The sequence below is a fragment of the Chiloscyllium plagiosum genome, unplaced genomic scaffold (assembly GCF_037043375.1).
Source record: "Chiloscyllium plagiosum isolate Xiang-an unplaced genomic scaffold, Cpla_swu_hap1 HiC_scaffold_27, whole genome shotgun sequence".
Lineage (NCBI taxonomy): Eukaryota > Metazoa > Chordata > Chondrichthyes > Orectolobiformes > Hemiscylliidae > Chiloscyllium > Chiloscyllium plagiosum.
In genome coordinates, this window is record NW_028270165.1 from 71,870,674 (window position 1) to 71,895,105 (window position 24,432).

At 47.0% G+C, this 24,432-nt stretch overlaps 1 protein-coding gene across 4 annotated transcripts; it reads right to left on the bottom strand.

The window, feature by feature from the left end:
• Positions 1-8,985: 8,985 nt before the first annotated feature.
• On the bottom strand, positions 8,986-23,584 carry LOC122543756 (uncharacterized). Of its 4 annotated transcripts, XM_087974856.1 has the most exons (3): positions 13,742-14,068; positions 12,526-12,632; positions 8,986-11,332 (listed from the first exon to the last, which is right to left on the bottom strand). In XM_087974856.1, the coding sequence occupies exon 3, from the start codon at positions 11,028-11,030 to the stop codon at positions 10,356-10,358; it is 675 nt and encodes a 224-aa protein (XP_087830982.1). In that variant the 5' UTR covers positions 11,031-11,332; positions 12,526-12,632; positions 13,742-14,068; the 3' UTR covers positions 8,986-10,355. The 4 variants fall into 4 exon arrangements, with proteins under 4 accessions (XP_087830982.1, XP_087830986.1, XP_087830984.1 ...); XM_087974860.1 differs by lacking the exons at positions 12,526-12,632; positions 13,742-14,068 and adding an exon at positions 22,071-23,584 and having other exon boundaries at positions 8,986-11,020; XM_087974858.1 differs by lacking the exons at positions 12,526-12,632; positions 13,742-14,068 and adding an exon at positions 18,704-18,850.
• Between the last annotated feature and the right edge of the window lie 848 nt (positions 23,585-24,432).

Consider the following 24,432-nt stretch of genomic DNA (forward strand, 5'->3'; position numbering starts at 1 on the left):
GTGGTGGCTGCATCAACATGACCTTCAGGAGCGTGAAGCAATGTGGAGAACTCCTGATGTTATTCTGGGGCCAAAGATAGGTGAGGCTCCACTCTGCTTCCTGTCCGCAGCATTATTGTTCACTCTCCTTGCACAGAAGAGCCAGAATGTGACAATCCATTTGCACAAACCCTCACGTCCCAGAAGCAGATGGCCTGATCTTCCTGGGAAACGCACCTGCAGCTTCAGGTGGCAGCACCGACGGAATGGACCCCTTTGGGATTTGGACCCAGCCATCTGCAGGTAAAAGTGACGCTCAACGTGGACGCCAGTGGGTATGTATTCCGCCCACACTCAGGCTTTGTGTTTGAAGGGAAACAAGGCTACCTGACAGACGCAGTATAACCGAGCTTGGCCAGGACATGCTGGCGGTCTGTGCCATTTTGTTTCTGGTAGCTACCATGTGCAAATCCATGATGAAAGGCAGAATCACATTGATCTACCAGAGGAGGGGGAGCGGGAGCGCATTGGAAATTGGTATCTGTTGATTCTGTTGACGTCATCGCCCATTGGGTCAACGTGATCCACCCCGACCAACCCTGTGCTGTACCGAGCATGACAACTTAGAAGTCCCTCATGCTCCTCAGGGATGCAAACGCTTAAATGCAAGATATGGGGGTGGATATCTGCCTCATCAGCCCGGACCAGGAGAAGGCCTACGATGGGATGATATCACACACCTACGTGCGAGATATGCTCTCCAAAAACAGTTTTGGGGAAGGAACCTACAGCTCGATCTGACTGCTCTACGCCAACATCATTAGCACAGTCTCAATCGATGGGTGCGAATTAGAAAGTTTCCTGATCCAAGTCGGGTGTCAGGCTGGGCTATCCCCGCTCTCCTGACTTGTTTGTGTGTCGTGTAGAGTCTTTGCTGTGTCCGTCAGGAAGAATGTTAGCATGAGAGGGGTGACTATTCCATGCAGCGGAGTCCAGCAGCTCAAAGCCTCCCTTGGATGACGTTTTGCTTCAATTCTCCTCGGGAGCCAAGGTAAATCAAGGCAAGAGTGGAGGCTATGTTCTTTGGGAACTGGGCCGACTGATCATTCATCCCCTTCACCGTCAGGACAGATAACCTGAAGGTGCACGGGATATTGTTCAGAGCATGCGCAAAATGTTGAGAGGAGCGCATCACCAAAAGGAAGCAGAAATGGAGCTTTTGGGAGCACCGCTCCCTCTCCATTGTGGGTAAAAACCTGGTCATCAGGGGTGAGGTATTCTCTCTGTTGTTGGACATGGTGCAGGTCTGGCCCATTCCCCGAACCTGTGCTGTTTCAGTCACCAGAGCTATTTTCCACTTCATCTGGAAGCCTAAAGCAGTCCGGGTCTGGAGGGATCACATGTACAAAACGCTGGATAAGGAAGGGATATAACTTAGCCAGCGTTGCCCTCACCCTGAGAGCCACCTTTGTGTGTGGCTGGATCAAGCTGTGCATGGATGCTCGCTCCATAAACACCAAGTGTCACTGTGCACCGAGGTTTTACCTGCCAACAGTGTTGTGATCGATGGGCCTGCCCTCGCTTCTATAGAATTCTCCAAGTCGCCGGAACGTCCCGTGTTGTCACCTACCCTGCCATCAATAAACTTGCAAATCGAAACACCTTTGACCACCAGTCTATCAGGAAGTGGTCAGCACATAGCATCCTCGAGACACTGACAGAAAGGTGGATCCTGTCGGGTGGCTCCCTGAGCAGACTTTCAAGTAATTTGACAAAATGCCTCATCACCAGAACTTTCTAACAATCACCAAAACATCACAAGCCGTCTGGTGGTGAGAAGGACACTGTCAGATCCACATTGCACACCCGGTCAGCCTGCACCACCGCACGCTGTCTTTGTAGAGGGTATTTACTGTTATACATCTCCTTTTGGAATCTGCCTTTGCAAAGCAAGTCTGGAGGAAGTTGCAATGATTTGTGCCAAGATTCGCCCCGAGCTGCTCCATGACGCAGGGATACACACGGAGGACCATCAGGTCTGTGAACAACGCTCTTTGTTCTGCCTGGAAACTTGTTGTTCTTCCAGAACAAGGAATTGCCCCCGACTGAGTATTGCAGACTGACACATCCTTAACATGGTAAGGGATGCACTGAAGCTTGAGGCAGCTGCCGCCGAGGTGCACTGGAGAAAGACCACTGTCTGAGCTCTTTCTGCTGAAGGTAAATGGGGGTCTGTTCTGTTATTGGAGACTACTCATGACCTAAGAATGAGTAAACGTTAGTATTGTACGAGTAAGACAAGTGTTTTATTGATAGATTCAAAGATTTGTTTTCATGTTTGTTACTTGATGTGCAACTGTATAGAACTGAATTGTTTTTGTGATAATGCATACAGACAGAGATTTTGAATGAATGAAGAATATTTTGAAATATAAAAAATGTTTATTTCTTTCTGTTATGAACAACTGGAAGAGCGACATTGACAGCTCGTTACAGTGAATCACTCTGTTAGGATCTGTCAGAAATCACTCCACTCTGCCTCTCACATACACACACACACACACACACACACACACACACACACACACTCACACACACTCACACACACACACAAACACACTCACACACACACACACACTCACACACACACACACACTCACACACACTCACACACACACTCACACACACACACAATCACACACACACACACTCACACACACACACACACACTCACACACACACACACAATCACACACACACACACACTCACACACACACACACACTCACACACACACACACACACACACACTCACACACACACACAATCACACACACACACACACTCACTCACACACACACACACACACACTCACACACACACACACACACTCACACACACACACACACACTCACACACACACACACACACACAGTTCATTCATCTCCTTCTGCTAAAGAATGTAATGGATTCTTTATACTGGTGTCTGTAAGGACGTGGAATCTGAAGTTTGGAGCAGAAATGGAGTCATGGCTAGTGTGGAAACTGGAAGGGTGTAGGATATGAGGAACAGAATCAGGCCATTTGGCCCATCATCGAATCTGTCCTGCCATTTGATCACGTTACGCAAACCCATTATTCTGCCTTCTCACTGTAACCCTCGATTCCCTTATTAACCAAGAAGCTATCTATTTCTGTCTAAAATACACTCGATGAGTTGGTCTCCACTACTTCTGCAGCGATGAGTTCCACAGATTCTCCACCCTCTGGCTGAAGAAATTCCTCCTCATTTCAGTTCTAAAAGGGTCACGCTATTCAGTCTTGTCGGTATTCTGGAAGTTTCAATCAGATTCCCCATCCTTCTAAACTCTATCGAGTACAATCCAGAGACTTCAACCACCTCTCATATGACATGCTACTTGGAAACTTCCTCTGAACCCCGTCCAGGGCCAGCACACCCTTCCTTAGAGATCGGGCTAAAAGATGCTCACAACATTCCAAATGCTGTCCGACTAGAGCCTTATACAGCCTCAATCATGCATCCCCTTGCTCTTGCATTCTGGTGATCTCAAAATGAATGCCAATATTTAATTTGCCTTTCTAAATGCGAACTCGTACAATCATACAGCACTGAAACAGGGCCTTCAGTCCAACCCAACTGTGCAGTACAGACATCCCAATCTGATCGAGTCTCCCGTAGGTACGTGCTCAGCTGCATATGTGTGCCAGTCAGTGGGTGCGCGCACCTCTGCATATTATATCTGTGTGCTTGTATGTGTGTGTTTTATGTTTCTGTCTGTGTTTCTGCCTGTGTGCGTTCGTCTGTGTATGCTTGTGTTTCTACGTGTATCTGTCATCGTGCGTTTCTGTCTGTGTATTCATTTCTGCGCTTAGTTGGAGAAATGTGGGTGCAGGTTGGATGCATTATCTCCCTGTTGCTCTCGTCGGCTTAAAACAAATGACATAATGTCACCACCTGCTGGAGGATCGACGCTACTGCACAAGTGACGCATGTTTAATCAGGAATTTTTATGAGGGCTCCTGGTGGGAATTTAACGTGGGTTACTTTTGGGGGGAGCGGAGCTAAAACTAAGGTTCATGGATGAAAAGTAAGGAGGCATAATTTAAAACAGAGATGAGAGAAAGCGATTCAAGGGCAGCCAAATACATGGCATATTGTTGACTCTGCTGCAGGGGGAGGGAGAAAGAGGTATAGAGATACTATAGTTGCAGTGGGATTCTATCGTAAGGGAATAGATGGGCACTTTTGTGGCTGAAAACAGGAGTCCAGAATGGTGTGCTGTCTGCCTGGTTTTGGGATGCTCCATGTCTCAGAGCAGTTGCAGGGCATTCTGGTGGAGGAGGGCAAATAGCCAGTAATCGCAGTACACCTTGGTACGGTCGACATAGGAAAAAGCAAGGATGTGATCCCAAAAGCAGAGTATAGAGAACTAGGAAAAAAACTGGCAATGCTGTACCTCGAAGGTACTTATCTCAGGATTGCTATCAGTGAAATGACCCAGTCACGATAGAAGAGCAGGATATATGCGATGAACACTTTGCTAAAAGGATGGTGTGAGGGGAATGTATCAGATTCGTAGGACATTAGGACCGATTCTGTGGCAGGTAGGACCTGTTCAAACTGAACTGTTTGCACCTGGGCAGGTCCGGGACTGATTCCTTGGGGGTGGACTTGGTTAGACGAGTTGAGGAGGATTTAAACTCGTGTGATAGGGGAATGAGCGCCAGAGGAGTACAGCAGCAGATGGACAAAGTAAGGGAGATGGGGAAACCATGGCAAAAATGACTAACAACAAGAGCAGTCAAGGTAACCCTGCTGAAAAGAGCAGGGGAGGTAGTCTGAAATCTATATGCTTCAATGTCAGAGATATAATGGGAAGGAATAAGGCCTGTCAGAGACGAAAGTGGGATGTTGTATGTGGAGATCACAAAGGTGCCAAATGAATATTTCACATCTGTTTTCAGTCAGGAACAGGAGAATATTGTGGTGGAGAAGTCTGAGATACGGGTTATTAGTCTTGGAAGGATTGACGTTAGTAAGGAGGATGTGTTATCAATTACAGACGTTGTGAAAGTAGATACGTCCCCATGGCCTGATGGGATTTTTCCGAGAATTCTCTGGGAAGCTTGGAGGAGATGGTGGCGCCTTTGGTCTTGATCTTTGAGTCGTCATTGTCTACAGGTTTAGTGCCAGAGGACTGGAGGGTTGCAAATGTTGTGCCCTTGTTCAAGAAGGGCAGTAGACATGGCACAGGTAACTATAGACCAGTGAGCCTTACGTCAGTTGTAGGAAAACTTTTGGAAAGGATTATAAGAGATAGGAATTATAGTCATCTAGCAAGCAACAATTTGATTGGAAACAGCCAACATGAATTCATCATGGTATCACACAAACCCCATTGAGTTTTTTGAGAAGTGGACCAAGCATGTGGATGAGGGCAGTTGACATGGTGTACATGGACTTAAGGAAAGCCTTTGATACGTTTCCGCATATAGGCTATTGGATAAAACGTGGAGGCATGGGATTGAAGGTGATTTGGCAGTTTGAATGAGAAACTGGCTTCCCGTACGAAGCCAACGAGATGTGATTAATGGAAAGTAATCAGGCTGGAGCCCGATTACTAGTGGTGCGCTACAAGGGTCTGTTTGGGATCATTGTTGTTTTTCATTTTTTAATAAACGACTTCGACACAGCTACAGTTGAATGAGTCAGTAAGTTGGCAGATGATACTAAAGTCAGTGGAGTGGTGAACAGTGTGGAAGAATATCGCTGGTTGCAGGGAGATTTGGATTAACAACAGAATTTGGCTGAAAGGTGGCAAATGGAGTTCAGTGCAGATAAACGTGAGGTAATGGGAAGAATAGCAGGAAGGCAGAATACTGGGTCAAATGGAAGATTTTTGGTAGCGTGGATATGCAGAGGAATCTTGGTGTCCATTTATATAGATCCCGGAAAGTTGTAACCCAGGTTGATAGTACTGTTAAGAAAGCATACGTTGTGTTTGGTTTCATTGGTAGTGGGATTGAGTTCCTGAGCCGTGATGTCATGCTGCAACTGCACAAAATGCTAGTGCAGCCTCACTTGGAGTATTGTGTGCAGTTCTGGTCGCCCCATTTCAGGAAGGATGTGGAAGCATTGGAAAAGGTGCAGAGGAGATTTACCCAGGATATTGTCTGGTCTGGAGTGAAGGTCTTATGAGGAAAGGCTGAGGGTCTTGGGTCTGTTCTCATTGGGGAGAAGAAGGCTAAGAGGGAATTTATGAGAGACAGACAATACGATCATAGGATTAGATAGGGTTGACAATAAAAGTCTTTTTCTGAGGATGATGACGTCTGCTTGTACGTGGCAGTATAGCTGCAAACTTTGGGGTGATAGATTTAAGACAGATGTCAGAGGCAGGTTCTTCACTCGGAGACTGGTAAGGGTGTGGAATGCCCCACCTGCCAATATAGTGAACTCAGCTACATAACAGACATTTAAACAGTCCTTGGAGAGGTATATGGATGATGATGGGATAGTGTAGGGTGATGGGAATAGATTAGTTTACCAGGTGGGCCCCTCATAGAGGGCGTACCAACCTGTTCTGCGCTGTATTGTTCTATGTTCTAAACTTAAGAGCTTTGGTTAGTACTTGAAACTATGACATTCCTGCAATTACAAAGACCTGGCTGTAGGAGAGACAGTATCGACATCTGAATGTCCCAGGATTTAGGTGTTTCAAGTGTGACAGATGGGGAGGTAACAGGAATGGGGGAGTTTCATTACTGGTTTTGCTTGGAGGCAGCTCTTTGGTGGTAAATACGCATCAAACATCTGGGAGTATTTCAAATGGTAGTTGATAAGAGTTCAGGAGCGTCGTGCGCCTGCAAGAACGAAGGAGAGGTATGGCAAGTTATATGAATCATGGATAATCAGGGATGTTATGACCTTGGTCAAAAAGGAAAAGGAAGTATACATAAGGTCTTGGAGGATGGGAACTGAGAATGCCTTGATTTATATAAGGAAAGTAAGAAAGAACTTAAACAAGGAATTAGAAGGGCTTAAAACAGCACATCAAAAGTCATCAGTCAACATGATTAAGGAGAATTCCAAAGCATTTTGTTCGAATTTATAACACAAGAGGATAGCCATTGAAAGGGTTCATATATTTAAGGACAAAGGAGGAAATCTGTTTGTGGAGCCAGAAGACGTTGGTGAGGTCCTTAACCAGTACTTTGTGTTTGTATTCACGAAAGAGAAGGAATTGATTGCGGTTGATCTCAGGGAAGGCGGGTTTCTAAGCCAGATTGGTATTTAAAAGCAAGAGGTATTGTGTGCCTGAAAAAGCATTAAGGGAGATAGGTCCTCAGGACCTGATTGGATTTACCCCAGAATATCCAGGGAGGCAAATGAACAACATGCTGGCGCATTGACAGACATCCTTGTTTGCTCTTTCGAAACAGGTAAGATCCCAGAGGACTTCAGAATAGACAATGTTGTTCCATTGTTTAAACGTAGTAGCAGGGATAATTCAGGAAATTACAGGCCTGCAAGCCTCACGACAGTGGGAAGGAAATGATTGGAGCTCATCCTCAGGGACATGATTTTTACGTATTCAGAAGCAATTAGATTTATTAGTGTTGGATAGCATGGTGTTGTGCAGGGGACGTTGTGCCTCACTAACTTGTTTGACTTTTTTGAGGAGGTAATGAAGATGATTGATGAGAAAAATGCAGTTTGTGTTGCCTACATGGACTGAAATAAAGCCTTTCACAAGGTCTTCATGACAGACTGGTACAAAAGATCAAGTCACATTGCATTAAGGTGAGCTGGCAAAATGGATACAGAACTGGCTTAGATACAGAGGGTAGCTGCAGACGGATGCTTTTTGGAATGGAGACTTGTGGCTCGTGGGATTGCACGTGGATCAATGCTCTGACCTCTGCTGACCGCACCTACATAAATGATTTGGAAGAAAACGTGGCTGGTCTAATCAGTAAGTTTGAGGATCATACAAATATTGTTGGGGATTGTCAGAGAATATTCGCAGGATATAGATCAACTGGAGGCATGGCAAGGAAAAAGGCAGAGTGAGTTTTATTTGGACAGATGCGAGGCGATGAGTTTTGAAACGTCAAGTACAGGTGGAAATTATAAAGTGAATGGCAGAACCTGTAGGAGTCTTAATATGCTGTGGGATCTGGGTGTGTAGGTCCACAGATCACTGAAGGTGGCAGTGCAGGTAGACAAGGTAGCAAAAGAAAAGGCCTGTGGCAGTCTTGCCTTCATTGGAAGGGACAATGAATATAAGGATAGAAAGGTGGGCTGCATCATTATAGAACGTCACTTCAGCCACACTTGAAAAATTGATACAGTTTTGGTCACTACACTACGAGAAGGATGTGGACGCAGTAGAGAGAGTACAGAAAAGGTTTACAATGATGTTGCCTGGCAAGGGGTAATTTTAGCTGCAAAGAAAGGTTGGATAGACTGGGTTTGCTTTCAACGGAACACAGGAGGTTGAGGGGCGAACTGATAGGTGTTTTGATATTGTAAATGGCGTGGATAGAGTTGAAAGTATGTGGCCTTCTCCCAGGGTGAAGGGCTCAATTAATAGGGGCACACATGTTCAAGGTGCGAGGGGAGATTGAAGAGAGATGTGCGAAGCATCTTTTCACTCACAGGGTGCTGAGTGCTTGGAATACGCTGACAGAGAAGGTGATGGAAGCAGAGGCAGTAGCAGCATTCAAGAAGCCCCTGGATGAATACATGAATAGGACAGGAGTAGAGGGATATACAGATCCTGTGAGTGAAGACAGTTTTAATATGGAAGTGCAAACTGTGGTACCACAGGCTTGGTGGGCCGAAGGGCCTGTCCCCCTGCTGTACTGTGCTTCGGAAACTGTCTCCAATGCCAGTATATCTTTCCTTAGAAAAGGGGCCCAAAGCTGTTCACTACATTCCAGCTACAGTCTGACGAGTAACTTTGACACTTTCTAAAAATAATCTGTGTTAATATAATCAACTTTTTTGGAGAAAGGGCCAACGGTATTACAAATAAGATTGTAGCTGAACAAGCAATTCAGAATTTTTTTAAAAATCTTTCTTAGATTCCTTGAATAAACTGGAGTGACTTCCCCGGAAATGTAAATTCATCAGAATCGATTTTTACTCATGGTAAATGCATTCGGAGGTATTGCATTCTCACGATTTTCCCTCTTTGGTCCAACATTCCCTGGAGAAACACTAGCCAATTTTACCAACACTGATCGACTTATAGGACAAACAAACCAAAAGAAACTTGGATACTATTAGTCAGAAAACAAACGCAGAAATCGCTGGAAAACCTCAGCAGTTTCTGAGGAACGGTCACTTGACCCGAAATGTTAATTGATTTCTCTCCACAGCTGCTGCCAGACCTGCTGAGCTTTTCCAGCGATTTCAGTTCTCGTTTTTTTTTTACTTTATCGAATCATACAGCACGGAAACAGCTGCTTTGGTCCAACCAGTCCATGACAAACATAACCCCAAACTAGCCCCCCATGCCAGCCCCTGGTCCACATCCCTCCAAACCTGTCCTATTCATGTACTTATCTAAGTCTCTTTTCATCATTGCAACTGCACTTACATCCACCACACCCTCAGGACGTTCATTCCAAATGCAATCCACCCACTGTGTGAAAAGATTGCCCCTCATTTTTCTTTTAAAGTCCTGTTCCTTTTAGATCTCCAGCAATTTGACTTTAAACGTCCCACCCTATAACAGTGAAAACATATCAGTTCTACTGACTCAGCTCCATCTTCTGCACTCGCTTTTAAGACAGGACCGTGGAGTGGAAATTACAATCAGATCTGTCACGATGTATCACATGGTGGCGTGTACTCCGAAATGTTCAAACGGCCCTCCTCCTCCTCGTTCACTTTTCCGAGGAATGGCAGCTTTCTACCATCGCAAGTCCCTTTGCCCTTCACTGAGAGGGTCACTGGAGATTTCCTCGTTCAGCTCCGGGCACAGCAAATTTTCCAGCTTCTTCGCTCCTCAGCGTCACCAAACGAGCTGCAGACTTCACAATTCGTTGCGCACTTGCTGTGAGAAGCGCTCACATGAATATAACAAAACAATCTGACCGTCTCCGTGCCAACTACTGGAGAAAATGAAACGCAAACTGAATACCTTTCACTTTCCAAACCTTCACTCCATTCAGTGATCCAGATGAAATTCGACCCATCACTTCACTGGAGACGAAGTGGTGTGAGCGGCCAGTACCGCAGAAAGGGAAGCTCTGAACCTCCCACTTCACCAACTGTCAGAATGAATGTGGTTCATTCCTGGATGTGATGAGCCACAGCAAGAACAGCATAATGCACTGCTGCGATCACTTGTGAACTCGCTGGTGTCTCTGCAGGCTGGACAATCGAGTGAATTCCTTCCCACATTGAGAGCAGGTGAATGGTCTCGCCCCACTGTGAATTCTTTGGTGGAGCAGCAGGTTGGACGATTGAGTGAATTCCTTCCCACAGTCAGTGCAGGTGAACGGCCTCTCCCCGGTGTGAACTCGCTGGTGCGTTTGCAGGTTGAATAGCCGGGTGAATCGCTTCCCACACTTAGAACAAATGAACGGCCGCTCCCCAGTGTGAATACGCTGGTGAGTGAGCAGGGTGGACGACTGAGTAAATCCTTTCCCACACTCACAGCAAGTGAACGGACGCTCCCCGGTGTGAACCCGCTTGTGTCTCAGCAGACTGGTCGAATCGGTGAACCCCTTCCCACATTCAGAGCAGGGGAATGGCCTCTCTTGGGTGTGAACTCGCTGGTGAGTCAGCAGGGTGGATATATCAGTGAATCCCTTCCCACACTCGGAACAGGTGAACGGCCTTTCCACGGCGTGGACTTGCCGGTGTCTCAGCAGGTTGGACAGAGCACTGAATCCTTTCTCACACACCGAACAGGTGAATGGCCTCTCCCCAGTGTGACTGCGCTGATGAATCTCGACTGCAGATGGGGAACAGAATGCCTTCCCGCAGTCCGCACATTTCCAGGATTTATTCATGTTGAGAATGCCTCTCCAGGCTTAACAATCAGGCGCAGGTTTGTGCACACACAGAACATACGTCTGGTTTCTTCTGTGCTGTGAATTGTGTGAGATTTTTTCAGGCTGTTTAACTAGTTAAAGTGTTTGTCACTGTTGGTGCACTCAAACACTCTCCCTCAAGTGTGTCTCAGAATTCCGTCTCCGGTCACATTGATTTTTAAAACCTTTTGGTGTAGACAGAACAGTGAATCACGATTCCATCAGATCTTGCCATGATGTTAGTTTCGGATTTCTTCTGACAAATCCTCCCCTTTAATTTCCTGGAAAAAGCAGTTTTAAAAAATCATCACTATCAGTGCAGGATTAAAAACAAACAAAATCTTCCATTTCATGCTGACAGATTTCTGCTCACTTGTAGTGTGCTCTCGATGAGCTAAAGGCCCTCCTCTATATTGTGTGATTTTATGTTTGCTTCCTATCAGGCTGCAAATACCTAACAGGTTCTTTAAGGTCTGATCAAGATTACAAGAAGCCCTGAGTCTTTCAATATGTAACTAATTTATTGAGTTAAATGCTTAATACTTACATGAATTAATATTATCGATACACCCCAACAGGGTTAAGCCCAACACTATAGATTGTTCTCCAAGATTAACATGCAGATTACTGGACTAAAAATACACAATTTATTGGATTGTACCAGAGTAATAGAGTCCTAGAGATGTACAGCATGGAAACAGATCCTTTGGTCCAACCCATCCATGCCAACCAGATATCCTAACCCAATCTAGTCCCATCTGCCAGCACCCGGCCCATATCCCTTCAAATCCTTCCTACTCATATATCCATCCAAATGCCTCTGAAATGTTTCAATTGTACCAGCCTCCACCACTTCCTATGGCAGCTCATTCCATACACGTACCACCCTCTGTGTGAAAAAGTTGCCCCATAGGTCTCTTTTATATCTTTCCCCTCTCACCCTAAACCTATGCCCTCTAGTTCTGGACTCCCCAACCCCAGGGAAAAGACTTTGCCTATCTACCCTATCCATGCCCCTCATAATGTTGTAAACCTCTATAAAGTCACCCCTCAGCCTCCGACGCTCCAGGGAAAACCGAGCTGGTGGGACATCAGGGAGAAGTTTAGGCATCAATTGGAACTCATTACATAGTGAAAACGATTGTCTAAGATAACAACGGTATCTTGCTCAAAGGTTTATTGAGCTGAAAAATGGCAGATGGCTTCAATTTTGATAAATGACAGTTATTGGATTTTGGTACAAGAAAAATAGGTAGGACTTATTTGATTAATGGTAGGGCCTTGAGTAGTGTTGTATAACAGAAGGACCAAGGGGTACAAGTGCATAATTCTTTAAAGTTTACATCACATATAGACAGGGTGGTTAAAAAGGTATTTGCCATGCTTGCCTTCACATGTATAATATGGTTGTCACACACACAAGACACCGCACCAGTTTGCAACACATATAGACCGGGTGCTTTAGCACACTTGCCTTCATTGCTCTGTCCCTTTGAGCATAAGAAACATGGCACATCATGTTGAGGTTTTACATGACATTGGTGAGACCTCTTCTGGAGCACTTGTCCAGTTCTGATCACCCTGTCACAGAAAGGATATTATTAAGCTGGAGGAGGTTCAGAATAGATTTACCAGGATATTGTCGGGTATGGAAGGTCTGAGTTGTAAAGAAAGACTTGGATAGACTGGGACATTTTTCACTGGACTGCAGGAGGTTGAGGGGTGATTGCATCGAGGTTTGTAAAATCATAAGGGGTAACCCCAGTAAGTGTCTTTTCCCTAGGATGAGAGATATCAAGACCAGGGTGTGCATTTTTAAAGTGAGAGGAGAGAGATTTTGAAAAAACACGAAGGGCTTTTTTTTTTCACACAGAGGGTGGTTCACATATAGGATGAACTTCCTGAGGAAGTGGTGTGGGCCAAGTGACAATGTTTAAAAGATAAAGTACATGAACAGGAATACATGGAGGGATAGGGGCCAGGAGAAGGCAGGTGAGACTACTTTATTTTGGGATTACGTTCAGTATGGACTGATTAGATGAACGGGACTGTTTCCATGCTGTATGCCTCTGTGGTTATAAATCTACATGAGGTTGGCAAAATTGGCAATTATTTCAAACAATCGATTCAAAATTTTAAAAAAAATTCAACAATGACTTCAAAATTAAGTTTGACGAGTAGTTGAGGGACATGAACGTGCAGGGTGAGAGGGATATAGAGAGGGAATAAGAGTGACTGGATAGCTTAAGAGTCAGCATGGATTCTAGTGCCATAACAAGTCCATCATTAAAATAGAGAATTTCAAAACAATTCTCATTCAGGAGTAGAAACAATAACACGAATGTTATAACTGAATGATATCAAATGTGTACAATATAGTACAATGACACATATCTTAATGTCATTTTCATGTAACATGTCATCTCGTTTCTAGGAAACCACCCCTTTTAATTGTGAACATTAAAAAAAAAAGACCCCATTCTGTTAGCCAGACCAACAAACGTGTCAAGCTGAGGGAGCAAAAGGAGGTCTTCTCAAGGATGGGAGATTTGGGCCAACCCTTTCAGAGTCTGCACCCTCTCTGGGTTCACTTTCCCACTCTTCAATTCTTGCAAATCAACAATTTAATCCCGGAATGAGAGGGAGAAAAAAAATGAGAAGTAGAAAAAGAAAATAATGTTAATGCTCACAGATGATGGACAAAGGAAGAATTTTCGGTCTGGGTGAAGCTCAATGCGCTTTCAGTCACAGAGGAACCAAAAGCCTTACCACCAGTAACTCATCATCCAATGTCCGCATTCAGACAATAGCGGCATCCTGATTGGCTGGAGGACCGGCTTGCTTCCGGTCCTCCAAGGTTTCCTGTTGGGCAGCGACGCAACCCGTCAACTGAGAGACGCCGCGCTTCACCCCACTGCGACATGCGCAATTCCGGGCCACCGCCTGGGTGCCGCATAGAGCGGTTTCACTGGCGCGGTGTCTTGTGGGTGCTACGGCCATATTATGCAAGAGGTGACACACACGTTCAAAAATCACACTACCCTGGATGACAGTCCAACAGGTAACGAGTCAAGGACGAAATATGGAAACGCAGTGCGCAGTCACCCACTAAAGGACGTACGTATTGGAGTGTGTTACTTTCCCCTCCAACTCTATTTTGATTTAATCCCTGCCCTCCCCTTCACTGTTTAATCATGCAGCAATGCCCTCTGTGAAGTGCATTGCTCGTCACTGGCCACTTGAGTGTTTCCTTTCTTCGAGGGGGTGGATATTGAATAAATATTTGTACACCTGTTGTCTTTCACTGTGTCTCACACCTGCACACACACAACTGGGGTGCTGGGGAAAATATAAGCACTACCGCAGTTAGATAGTAGCATGGGGGTAGTAAAGATTTTTTTAAAAAGAAAAAAAAAGAAAAAAAATGGACAAGTAGTCACTGGATTGGTGTGTGAGGGATGCCGCACTTGACAAAAGAGTTTGTTAACTCCAGTCATAAAGGATGAGCCTGGCTGACATATTGATGACAGCAATGCAGGACTGTGAAACTGAAGCTTTCTGAGCTGGAGAACTGGAGGGAAAAAAAAACAGGAGAAGATAAGGAGGGTGCTACCGGTCAGTTGAAAAAGTGACGAAAGGTACACGGATAGTGGTGGAGGTGGTGGCCTCTGTGCCTGTCCATCTGAGCTTGGTTGTTCGGGAGCTGGCTCCAACCTCCATCGTGGTTAATGCTGCCTTGGAACACACAATCACAATTGGGGTCCCAGTCTGCACTTTGCAGAACACCATTCCAAAGGAGTAAGCTCTGTATACTACTTTCACTGTAGAAATAAGCCATTCAAGATGATCATAGCTGATCAACCAACTGAGTACAGCGTTCTTGTTTTCTTCCTATGACTTTTGATCTCTTTAACCCCAAGATCTATAATTAACACCTCCAGAAAACATTCAATATTTTGGACTCAACCACTTCCTGCGACAGAAACTCCACAGGCTTATCAGTTGCTGTGTCAAGAGCTATAGGAGGTATGGTTAGTAATTTTGCAGATTACACCAAACTTGGAGGAGTAGTGGACAGAGAAGATGGTTACCTCAGAGTACAACGAGATCTCAATCATATGGGCAAATGGGCCGAGGAGTGGCAGTTGGAGTTTAATTTAGATAAATGTGAGGTGTTGCATTTTGGAAAGACAAATCAGGGCAGGACTTATAAACTTAATGGGAAGGTCTTTGGGAGTGTTGCTGAACAAAGAGACCTTGGGGTGCAGGTTCATTGTTCCTTGAAAGTGGAGCCATTGTTAAACAGGGTAGTGACGGAGGCAGTTGGAATGCTTGCCTTTACTGATCAGTGCACTCCATACAAGAGAAAATGAGGACTGCAGATGCTGGAGAGGCAGAGTCAAAAAGGGTGGTGCTGGAAAAGCAAAACAGGTCAGGCAGCATCCAAGGAGCAGGAGAGTCGACATTTCCTGCACCACCCCTTCATCAGGAATATGGAGGGCGAAGGAGCTGAGGGATAAATAAGAGGGTGAGGGTGGGGGTGGGGGGGTAAGGCGATAGGTGAATGCAGGTGGGAGTTAATTGTGATAAGTTAGTGGGGAGGGTGAAGTGGATAGGTGGGAAGGAAGCTCGACGGGTAGGACACGTCAAGGGGGCGGTGCCGAGTTGGAGTGTTGGATCCGGGAAGTGGTGGGTGGGGGGGAGGGGAAGATTTGGAAACTGGTGAGGTCGATCGATGTTGATGCCGTGTGGTTGGAGGATCCCAAGGCGGAAGATGAGGCGTTTTTCCTCCAGTTGGCAGGTGGCTTTGATTTGGCGGTGGAGGCGGCCCAGGACTTGCATGCCCTTGGCAGAGTGGGAGGGGGGAGTTGACGTTGTTGGCCACAGGTGGGGTTGTTTGGTGTTTGTGTCCCAAAGGTGTTCTCTGAAACGTTCCGCGAGTTGGCGCCCTGTCTCCCTGATGTAAAGGAGACCACATCGAGAGCTACAGCCACAGTAGATGAGATGGGTGTATGTACAGGAAAATCTCTACTGGATGTGAAAAGATCATTTGGGGGCCTTGGATGTGGGCGCAGGTTTTACACCTTGTGCGGCAGTTAGGTGCTGGGTGTGGAGGGTGGTTTGGGGGAGGGGTGTGAACCTAACAAGGGACTTGCCGGGGAAATGGTCTCTGAGGAACGCCATTAAGGGTGGGGAGGGAAATATATCCTTGGTGGTGGGGTCTGATTATAGGTGGTGGAAATGGTGGACATGCATGTGCTGTATCCAGAGAAGAGTGGGCTGGAAGGTGAAGACCAAGAGGGTTCTATCCTAGTTGTGGTTGGGTGGGGCAGTTCGAGGGCAGAGATGCGGGAAGTGAAGGAGATACGCTGCTGGAGGGTATTGCTGATCATGTGGGAGGGGAAACTTTGGTCCCTGAATTAGCAGGACATCTGGAATGTCCTAGAGTGGAATTACAATGGAAGCAGAGGAATTGGGAATAAGGAATCACATTTTTACAGAAGGGGGGGGAGGGGGGGAAGAGGGTGGAAGGAGGTGTAGTCAAGGTGGCTGTGGGAGTCGGCGGGTTTGAAATTGATGTCCATGTCGAGTCGGTGACCGGAGATGTCCAGGAAGGGGAGGGAGGTCTCTTGAATGGTCCACGTCAACTTAAGGTCAGAGTGGAAGGTGTTGGTGAAGTTGATGATCTGTTCAACCTCTTTCTGAGAGCACAGTCAGAGGTGCCAACACAGTCATCGATATAGCCGAGGAAAAGGTGCAGGATGCTGCCGACGGTAACTGTAGAAGAGGCAGGTGTAGCTGGGTCCCACACAGGTGGCCATGGTTGCCCCTTTGGTCTGAAGGCAGTGGGAGGATTTGAAGGAGAAGCTGTTGAGGGGGAGGACCAGTTCTGCCAATTGAATGAGTGTATCGGTGGAGGGGTACTGATTGGCAGGAGAGGGCTTGGAGGCTTTCGCCATGGTGGTTGGACATGTATCGGACATGGATATCCATGGTGAAGATGAGGACCGGAGAATCGAAAGTCATGGAGGATGTGGGTGGTGTCCCGAACATATGTGGGGATGTGCTGGACCAAGGGAGATAGGATGGAGTTGAACTATAAGGAGATGAGTTCATTGGGGCAGGAGCAGAGGGAGACAATAGGTCGACCGGGGAAGTCAGATCTGTGGATTTTGGGTAAGAGGTGAAACAGGGCAGTGCAGGGTTGGGGAGGTTGGAGGCTGTGGATGGGAAATCCCCTGATCTGATGAGGTTGTGGACGGCCCTGGAGATGATAGTTTGGTGATGAGAGGTAGGGTCGTGGTCGAGGGAGCAGTAGGAGGAGGTGTCCGTGAGTTGGTGTCTGGCTTCAGCAAGGTAGAGGTTGGTGCGCCAAACTACCACAGCGCCCCCCCCCCCCTCTGAAGTTGGGGTTGGAGCGGAGGGCTACATGTTGTGAGAGTGAAAGGTTGCGGTGAGTGAGCGGGGTAGACAGGTTGAGGCAGTCAATGTCACAATGGCAGTTGGAGACAAAGAGGTCAAGAAACGGTAAGAGGCCAGCATGGGGTGTCGCAGAGGATGGAGTATGTTGGAGCTGGGAGAAGGGGTCTTCAGAGGGTGGGTGGAAGCCTCACAGAGGTGGAGGAAGAAAAGTTCAATGTCGCAATGCGTACAGAATTCGTTGACCCAGGGTTATATTGGGATGAGGGTGAGAATAGGAGTAAGGAGGTCATGCTGCAGCTACAGAAGACATTGTTTAGGCCACTTTTTGAATACTGCATTCAATTCTGGTCTTCCTGCTATAGAGAAAATGTTGTGAAACTTGAAAGGGTTCAAAAAAGATTTACAATGGTGTTGCCAGGGTTGGAGGGGTTGAGAGAGAGGGAAAAGCTATAAAGGGCTGGGGCTATTTTCACTGGAGCATAGGAGGCTGAGGGGTGACCTTTAGATTAGATTCCCTACAGTGTGGAAACAGGCCATTTGGCCCAACAGGTCCACACAGACTCTCTGAAGAGTAACCCACCCAGACCCATTTCCCTCGGACTAATGCACTTAATGGGCAATTTAGCGTGGCCAGTTCACCTGAACTGCACATCTTTGGACTGTGAGAGGAAACCGGAGACACGGGCAGAATGTGCAAACCCCTCACAGACAATTGCCCGAGGCTGGAATCGAACCTGGGTCCCTGGTGCTGTGAGGCAGCCGTGCTAACCCACTGAGCCACCGTGCTGACCTTACTGAGGCTTATAAAATCATGAGAGGCATAGATAGGGTGAGTAACCAAGATCTTTTTTTTCCCCAGGGTAGGGGAGTCCAAAACTAGAGGGCACAGGTTTCAGGTGAGAGGGGAAAGATTTAAAAAAAGGGAGTTAAGTGGCAACTTTTTCACGCAGAAGCTGCTGCTGTGTATGGAACAAACTACCAGAGTAGGTGATCAAGGCTGATACAATTAGAACATTTAGAAGGTATCTGGCTGCATACATGAACGGGTAGGATTTAGAGGGATATGGGATAAATGCTGGCAAACGGGACAAGATTATTTTCGGATAAGTGGTTGGCATGGACGACACGGACCGAAGGGTCTGTTTCCGTGTTGTACATCTCGGTGACCCTAAATTTCCTCTCATCGCTATCCTAAACAGCCGACACCTTGTATCCTTAAACTTTTTAACCTGGTCTGGATTCCCAGTCATTGGCAACTTTCATTGTGCTTTTAACTACCCAAAATCCAAACCAAACAGCATGTCAGGATCTGACAGAGTTACTTGATTCACCTGGGATCTGACAATCATCAGGAGAATGATTGTCTGTTCCATCTGAAAGAAAGGACTTTACACCTCAGTGCGAATGGAACAACAGATAAGGTTACATCGCCTACAGTGTGGAAACAGGCCCTTCGGCCCAACAAGTCCACACCGACCCTCCGAAGAGTAACCCACACAGACCCATTTCCCTCTGACTAATGCACCTAACACCACGGGCAATTTAGCACGGCCAATTCACCCTGACCTGCACGTCTTTGGATTGAGGGGGAAAACCGGAGAACCCAGAGGAAACCCACACAGTCACCCGAGGCTGGAATCGAACCTGGGTTCCGGCGCTGTGAGGCATCAGTGCTAACCACTGAGCCACCGGGCCGTCCGGGCAGATAAATAGACACAGACACAAACCGAAGAAAATGTGTCCCAGTGCACTTACTGCGCTAAGCAATTAGATAGTATTATGAATAAACACAGAAATTACTGGAAAGGCTCAGCTGATCTGGCAGCATTCGTGGAGAGAAAGCAGAGTTAACGTTTCTGGTCCAGTGACCTCTCCTCAGAAACTGACTTAACATAAACTCTGATTTCTCCCCACAGATGCTGAACTTCCCTGCACTTTGTGCTGGTTCCTGTTTGGCAGCATCACCCAGTCCTTTTGATTCTTACACAGTATTACGATCCTGGTAAATATCAATAGCATCTTTTAACACAGACAAACGTGAAATCCAGGCTATTTACTATTAAATACGATAAAGCAGCTACAAGATTCCATGGGTTTTAAACCAATGTGTTTCTTTTTAACTATACACAAGAACCAATAAGACAAACACTAAAAATCCCTCAATAAAAAAAAACACTAAGAATTAGCATCTGGTAAACACATGAACAGGCAAATCGTGGTCAGTTACAAACTAAATTACCCACTGAATGGCAGATACAACAGAGTCAATGTATTGGCCCAACAGTCCGTTCAGATTTTAGTGAGCATTCTCAGGCACAAGGTCCTTGAAACGGTGTCTTCCTCAGGGTTTAAAGGGAAATGGACCAAATGCTGGCTAGATTAATTCAGGATGTCTGGTTGGCACGGACGTGTTGGACCCAAGGGTCTGTTCCTGTGCTGTATGGCCTCAGCAGAAATTTAAGCTCCTCTCCTTCTCGGAACCGGCCTGATCTCCGGCCAACAACGGCACAAATCCGATCTGGGTTGCGAGGGTGGCACCACGACAGCACACCTCTGCAGAATCTGCTGAGTCCAGGCTGGGCGGCACGCAGCCTACCAGTTATCTTGGAAAAGCAGCAACCTCAAGTCTCTTTAGATACCTCGAGACTTTTCTTAAAATTTCCTCAGCGCGCCATTTCCATTTCAATGGATTCAACAACTTTTTTTTAAATTTTTTAAATTCACTCGTTACATGTGGGCTTCATTGGCTGGGTCAGCATTTTTTTTTTTTTGTTTGATTTGTTGTTGTCACATGTACCTAGGTACAGTGAAAAGTTTTGTTTTGTGTGCAGTACAGGTAGACTGCACCATACAAAACGCATTAGAGTCATTGAACACAGTAACGAATACAATGTCATGACTGCAGTGAAGGTGGGCAAACAGCGAGATCAACGTTAAATTGAAATTTCGAGGAGGTCCATTTATTGCTCATCAGAAAACGATGGTGAGCTGTCTTTTTTTGAACCGTGGTAGTCAATTCTGGAGGGTGTATTAACCCATAATGCTAAACAGGAAGGAGCTCCAGGTCTTTGACCCAGTGACACCGAAGCACGGGGAGTGGCTTGGATGGGGGAACTTGCAGGTGGCGTACTGGATGACCGTGTCCTTCCAGGTAATTGTCACCGTGGGTTTGGAAGGTGCTGTTTAAAGGAGCCTTGGGGAATTTAGGCAGTGCATATTGCACACACTGCTGCTGTTGCGCGCCAGTGGAGTGAATGGAATGTGGTGCCAATCAAGCAAGACATTTTGTCCTACATGGTACAAGCCTCTTCAGTGTTGATGGAGCTGCATGCATGCAGAAAAGTGAAGAGCATTCCATTACACTCCTGAAATACGCCTTGTAGATCGCGGATGAGCTGTGGAGAACAAGTTACTCACTGCAAGATTCCCAGCCTCTGACCAGTTCCCGTACATCTATGGCAAGTCCAGTTTTAGTGTCTGGTCAATGGTAATTCCTGACATCTCAACAGTGGGGGAATTCAGCAAGGTCATAACCCTCATGCCTTTGCACGCAATGGTCAGATTGTCTCTTGTCGTAGATGGTCACTGCCAGGCATTTGTGTGGCACAAATGTTACTTGTCACTTATCATCCCAAGCAGAGATATCGTCTGCATTTGGATATGGACAGGTTTTAGAGACCTTTAGGAAAAAGAATAGGCACACTGTATTTAACACAAAACTGATGAGAGGAAATGTCTTCCAGAAAACTAACACCCGCACCTGGGGCTGGAGTTCCTTCAAAACAGCAGAAATAAACCCCAATAACATAATTCACAGCATGTGGCTCAATTGGGCAGCACAATGGCTCAGTGATTAGCACCATTGCCTCGCGACGCTAGAGACCCAGGTTCGATTCCAGCCTCGGGCGACTGTCTGTGTGCAGTTTGCACATCTCCCTATGTCTGCGTGGGTTTCCTCCCACAGTCCATAGATGTGCGGATTAAGGTGGATTGGCCATAGTGCCCAGGGATGTGCAGGTTAGGTGGATTGGCTATGCTAAATTACCCATAGTACCCAGGGATGTGCACGTTAGGGTGGATTGGCTATGCTAAATTGCCCACAGCATCCAGGGATGTGAAGGTTAGGTGTATTACCCATAGAAAATGCAGGGTTAGAGATAGGGGATGGGTCTGGTGGGATGCTCTTTGGACGGTCAGTGTGGACTTGATGGGCCAAATGGCCTACTTCCACACTGTTGGGATTCTAAGATAATTCAGTCCTGGATGTGACCAAGAGCAAAGTGCAAGTCGCTGTTTGTCTTTTTTATCGTGAACGTGCTAGTGTCTCAGGTGTGATGACTGAGTGAATCCCATCCAAAACAATGAGCAAGTGAAGCATCTCCCTTCAGTGTGAACTCACTGGTACATCAATTAAGTAAATTCTCTCCCACATTCAGAGCAGGAGCATTGTGCCTCCGGTGTGAATACTCTGGTGGGTTGGATGAATCAGTGGATCCTTTCCCACGCACGGAGCAGGATAATAGCTTCGGAACTCATGGGTAGGTCAGGAGGTGGGCTGACTCAATGACTCCCCTCCCACAAACAGAGAAGCTGAACGCATCCTGCCCATGTGAGCTCGCTGGTGACTCAGCACGTCAGACGAGCGACGAAACCGTTTTTCGCACTTGGAGCAACTGAACGGCCTCTCTCCAGTGTGGCGTCGCTGGTGAGCCAGCAGGTTGGACGTATGAGTGAATCCCTTCCCACACTCGGAGCAGATGAAGGGCTTCTCCCCAGTGTGACTGCGTTGGTGAGTCAGCAGGTCCCTGGTGCTTTTAAAGCTGGAGTCACAGTCAGAACATTGAAAGGGTCGCTTATTGGTGTGAATAAGTTGGTGTGACGTCAGGTTGGTTAAACAAGTGAATCCTTTACCGCACACAGGGCAGGTGAACGGCCTGTCCCCTGTGTGAATGCGGAGATGCTCAGTGAGGTTGGACGATCGTCCGAATCTCTTCCCGCAGTGAGAGCAACTGAACGGCCTCTCCCCGGTGTGAACTCGCTGGTGCTCAGTGAGGGTGGAGGACTTGGCGAAACCCTTCCCACACACAGAGCAGGTGAACGGTCGAGCCCCAGTGTGAACTCGCTGATGTGACAGCAGAGTGGAGAGCTGAGTGAACCCCTTCCCGCAGTCGGAGCAGGTGAATGGCCTCTCCCCGGTGTGACTACGTCGATGAGCTTCCAGCTTGGACGGGTAACTGAATCCCTTCCCACAGTCCCCGCATTTCCACGGTTTCTCTGTAGCGCCTGTGTCCTTTTGTCTTTCCATGTTAGATAATCAAATTGAACACTCGTCTGCAATGCAGCGCTTCTTCCGCAGTGTAAGTGCTGTGATGATTTTCTTAGGCCATGCAACTGTTGAAAGCTCTTATCACAGTCAGTGTTGGGTGTGAGCGTATCGACGGTTCGCCTGATGCGCTGGATTTCTCGAAGAAGAAGAACCAGAAGGATATATTTCTACTTCCAGAAAGTTCCAAGATTATTGGGTCCAGATGAATGGACCGACTCGGTCAGGTCTGGATGTGAAGTTCGATTTGAATTTTCCGTGTATAAAAGTTGTTCCTTTTCAAAAACCAACAAAAAGGGTTTTTACAAAAGTCGCCTGTCCAGGAATAACAACACTTGAGCATTTAAAGTTTAGCAGCAGCAAGTTTTCTTTTTTGTTCACTTGTTCGCAAACTGGTCCCAAAGACAGTCCACCTCGAACCCCTCTTTGCCCTCACTTTCTGAGTTTGCTCTTTGGGAATCCACCAGCCCCCAGTGCCCTTTGCCCCCTACAAAGATGGCTGCCCAGCACACGCTCGGTCGAACAGCGCCCCCGACAAAGATGGCGACGCTCAGCCTGGGCCCAGCCCCGCTCAAGGCCCGCAGCCCATCCACCGGGAGGGTCCGAATAGGGGAATGCGAGCTTCTGATCCACAGCTACACACCTGCCTCAAACGTTTACGAAATCCGCACGGGCACGGTCACGCTCCAGTCAATCCTCAGCTCGCCGTTACCTCACCTTCCACCGTCTCCTTTTCATCCTTCAGCAGCGGCACTCCCGAGCGCTGCGCGGTCACCGCGATACTGCGCGTGCGCCAGGTCCGGGTCGCGTGCCCGCGCCGGGGCCCGCCCCCTCGCTCCCATTGGTTTGGAGGACCGGGAGGTTGGTCCTCCAGCGGCGTTCCCCAGCTTCCTATTGGTCCCCAGCGGCGGTCAGTCAACCTGGTACGGCCCCCTCGCTCTGATTGGTTAGAGGATCACACTCGCCGGCGGAGGGCGGGGTTACAGCGCCAGCCCCTCTTCCTATCGGCCAGGACGTGCCGTCAATCAACCGGATCCCACCCCCCCCCCGCCACCCATTGCGATCTGGAGCATGCGCAAGTTGTGCCAGCATTTATTGCCCATGAGTTAGTGTAGTCCATCTGCTGCAGGTCAATCCACTGAGAGGTCCAGGACTTTGATCCAGCAACACTGAAGGAATTATTAAACTTATTTCTTAACACAACAGTGAGTAAGAGTAGATTCTTTCCTGATTATATGTTCTATTGAGATCACTCTCTTGATTAAATTGTAACAATATAAACAACAATTATTAAATTAGCCTGGGGTAATGTTTTTTGAGCAATAAGACGGTGCTATTTCCTCAGTCTATAGATTGTGAAGGAACAAAAACGTCCTTTAATAGAGTGATATGGCCTTCTCGTTGGAAGTTACAGAGAGGTTAGGTGTTACTGAGGATTAAGTCTGCAATAAATGACTTTGATTGTGAATCCTATCAGATTGAATAGATCAGTTGGAGCAACAGTTAGAGGCAATGAGGAATTTACAAGAGCAAGGGGACGTGATGGATGGCAGTCATAGGAAAGGAGAAAAGCTGCAGATACAGTCAGGTAGATGACTTAACTCCAGGGAAGATGGGAGAGGTAGGCAGGTAGTG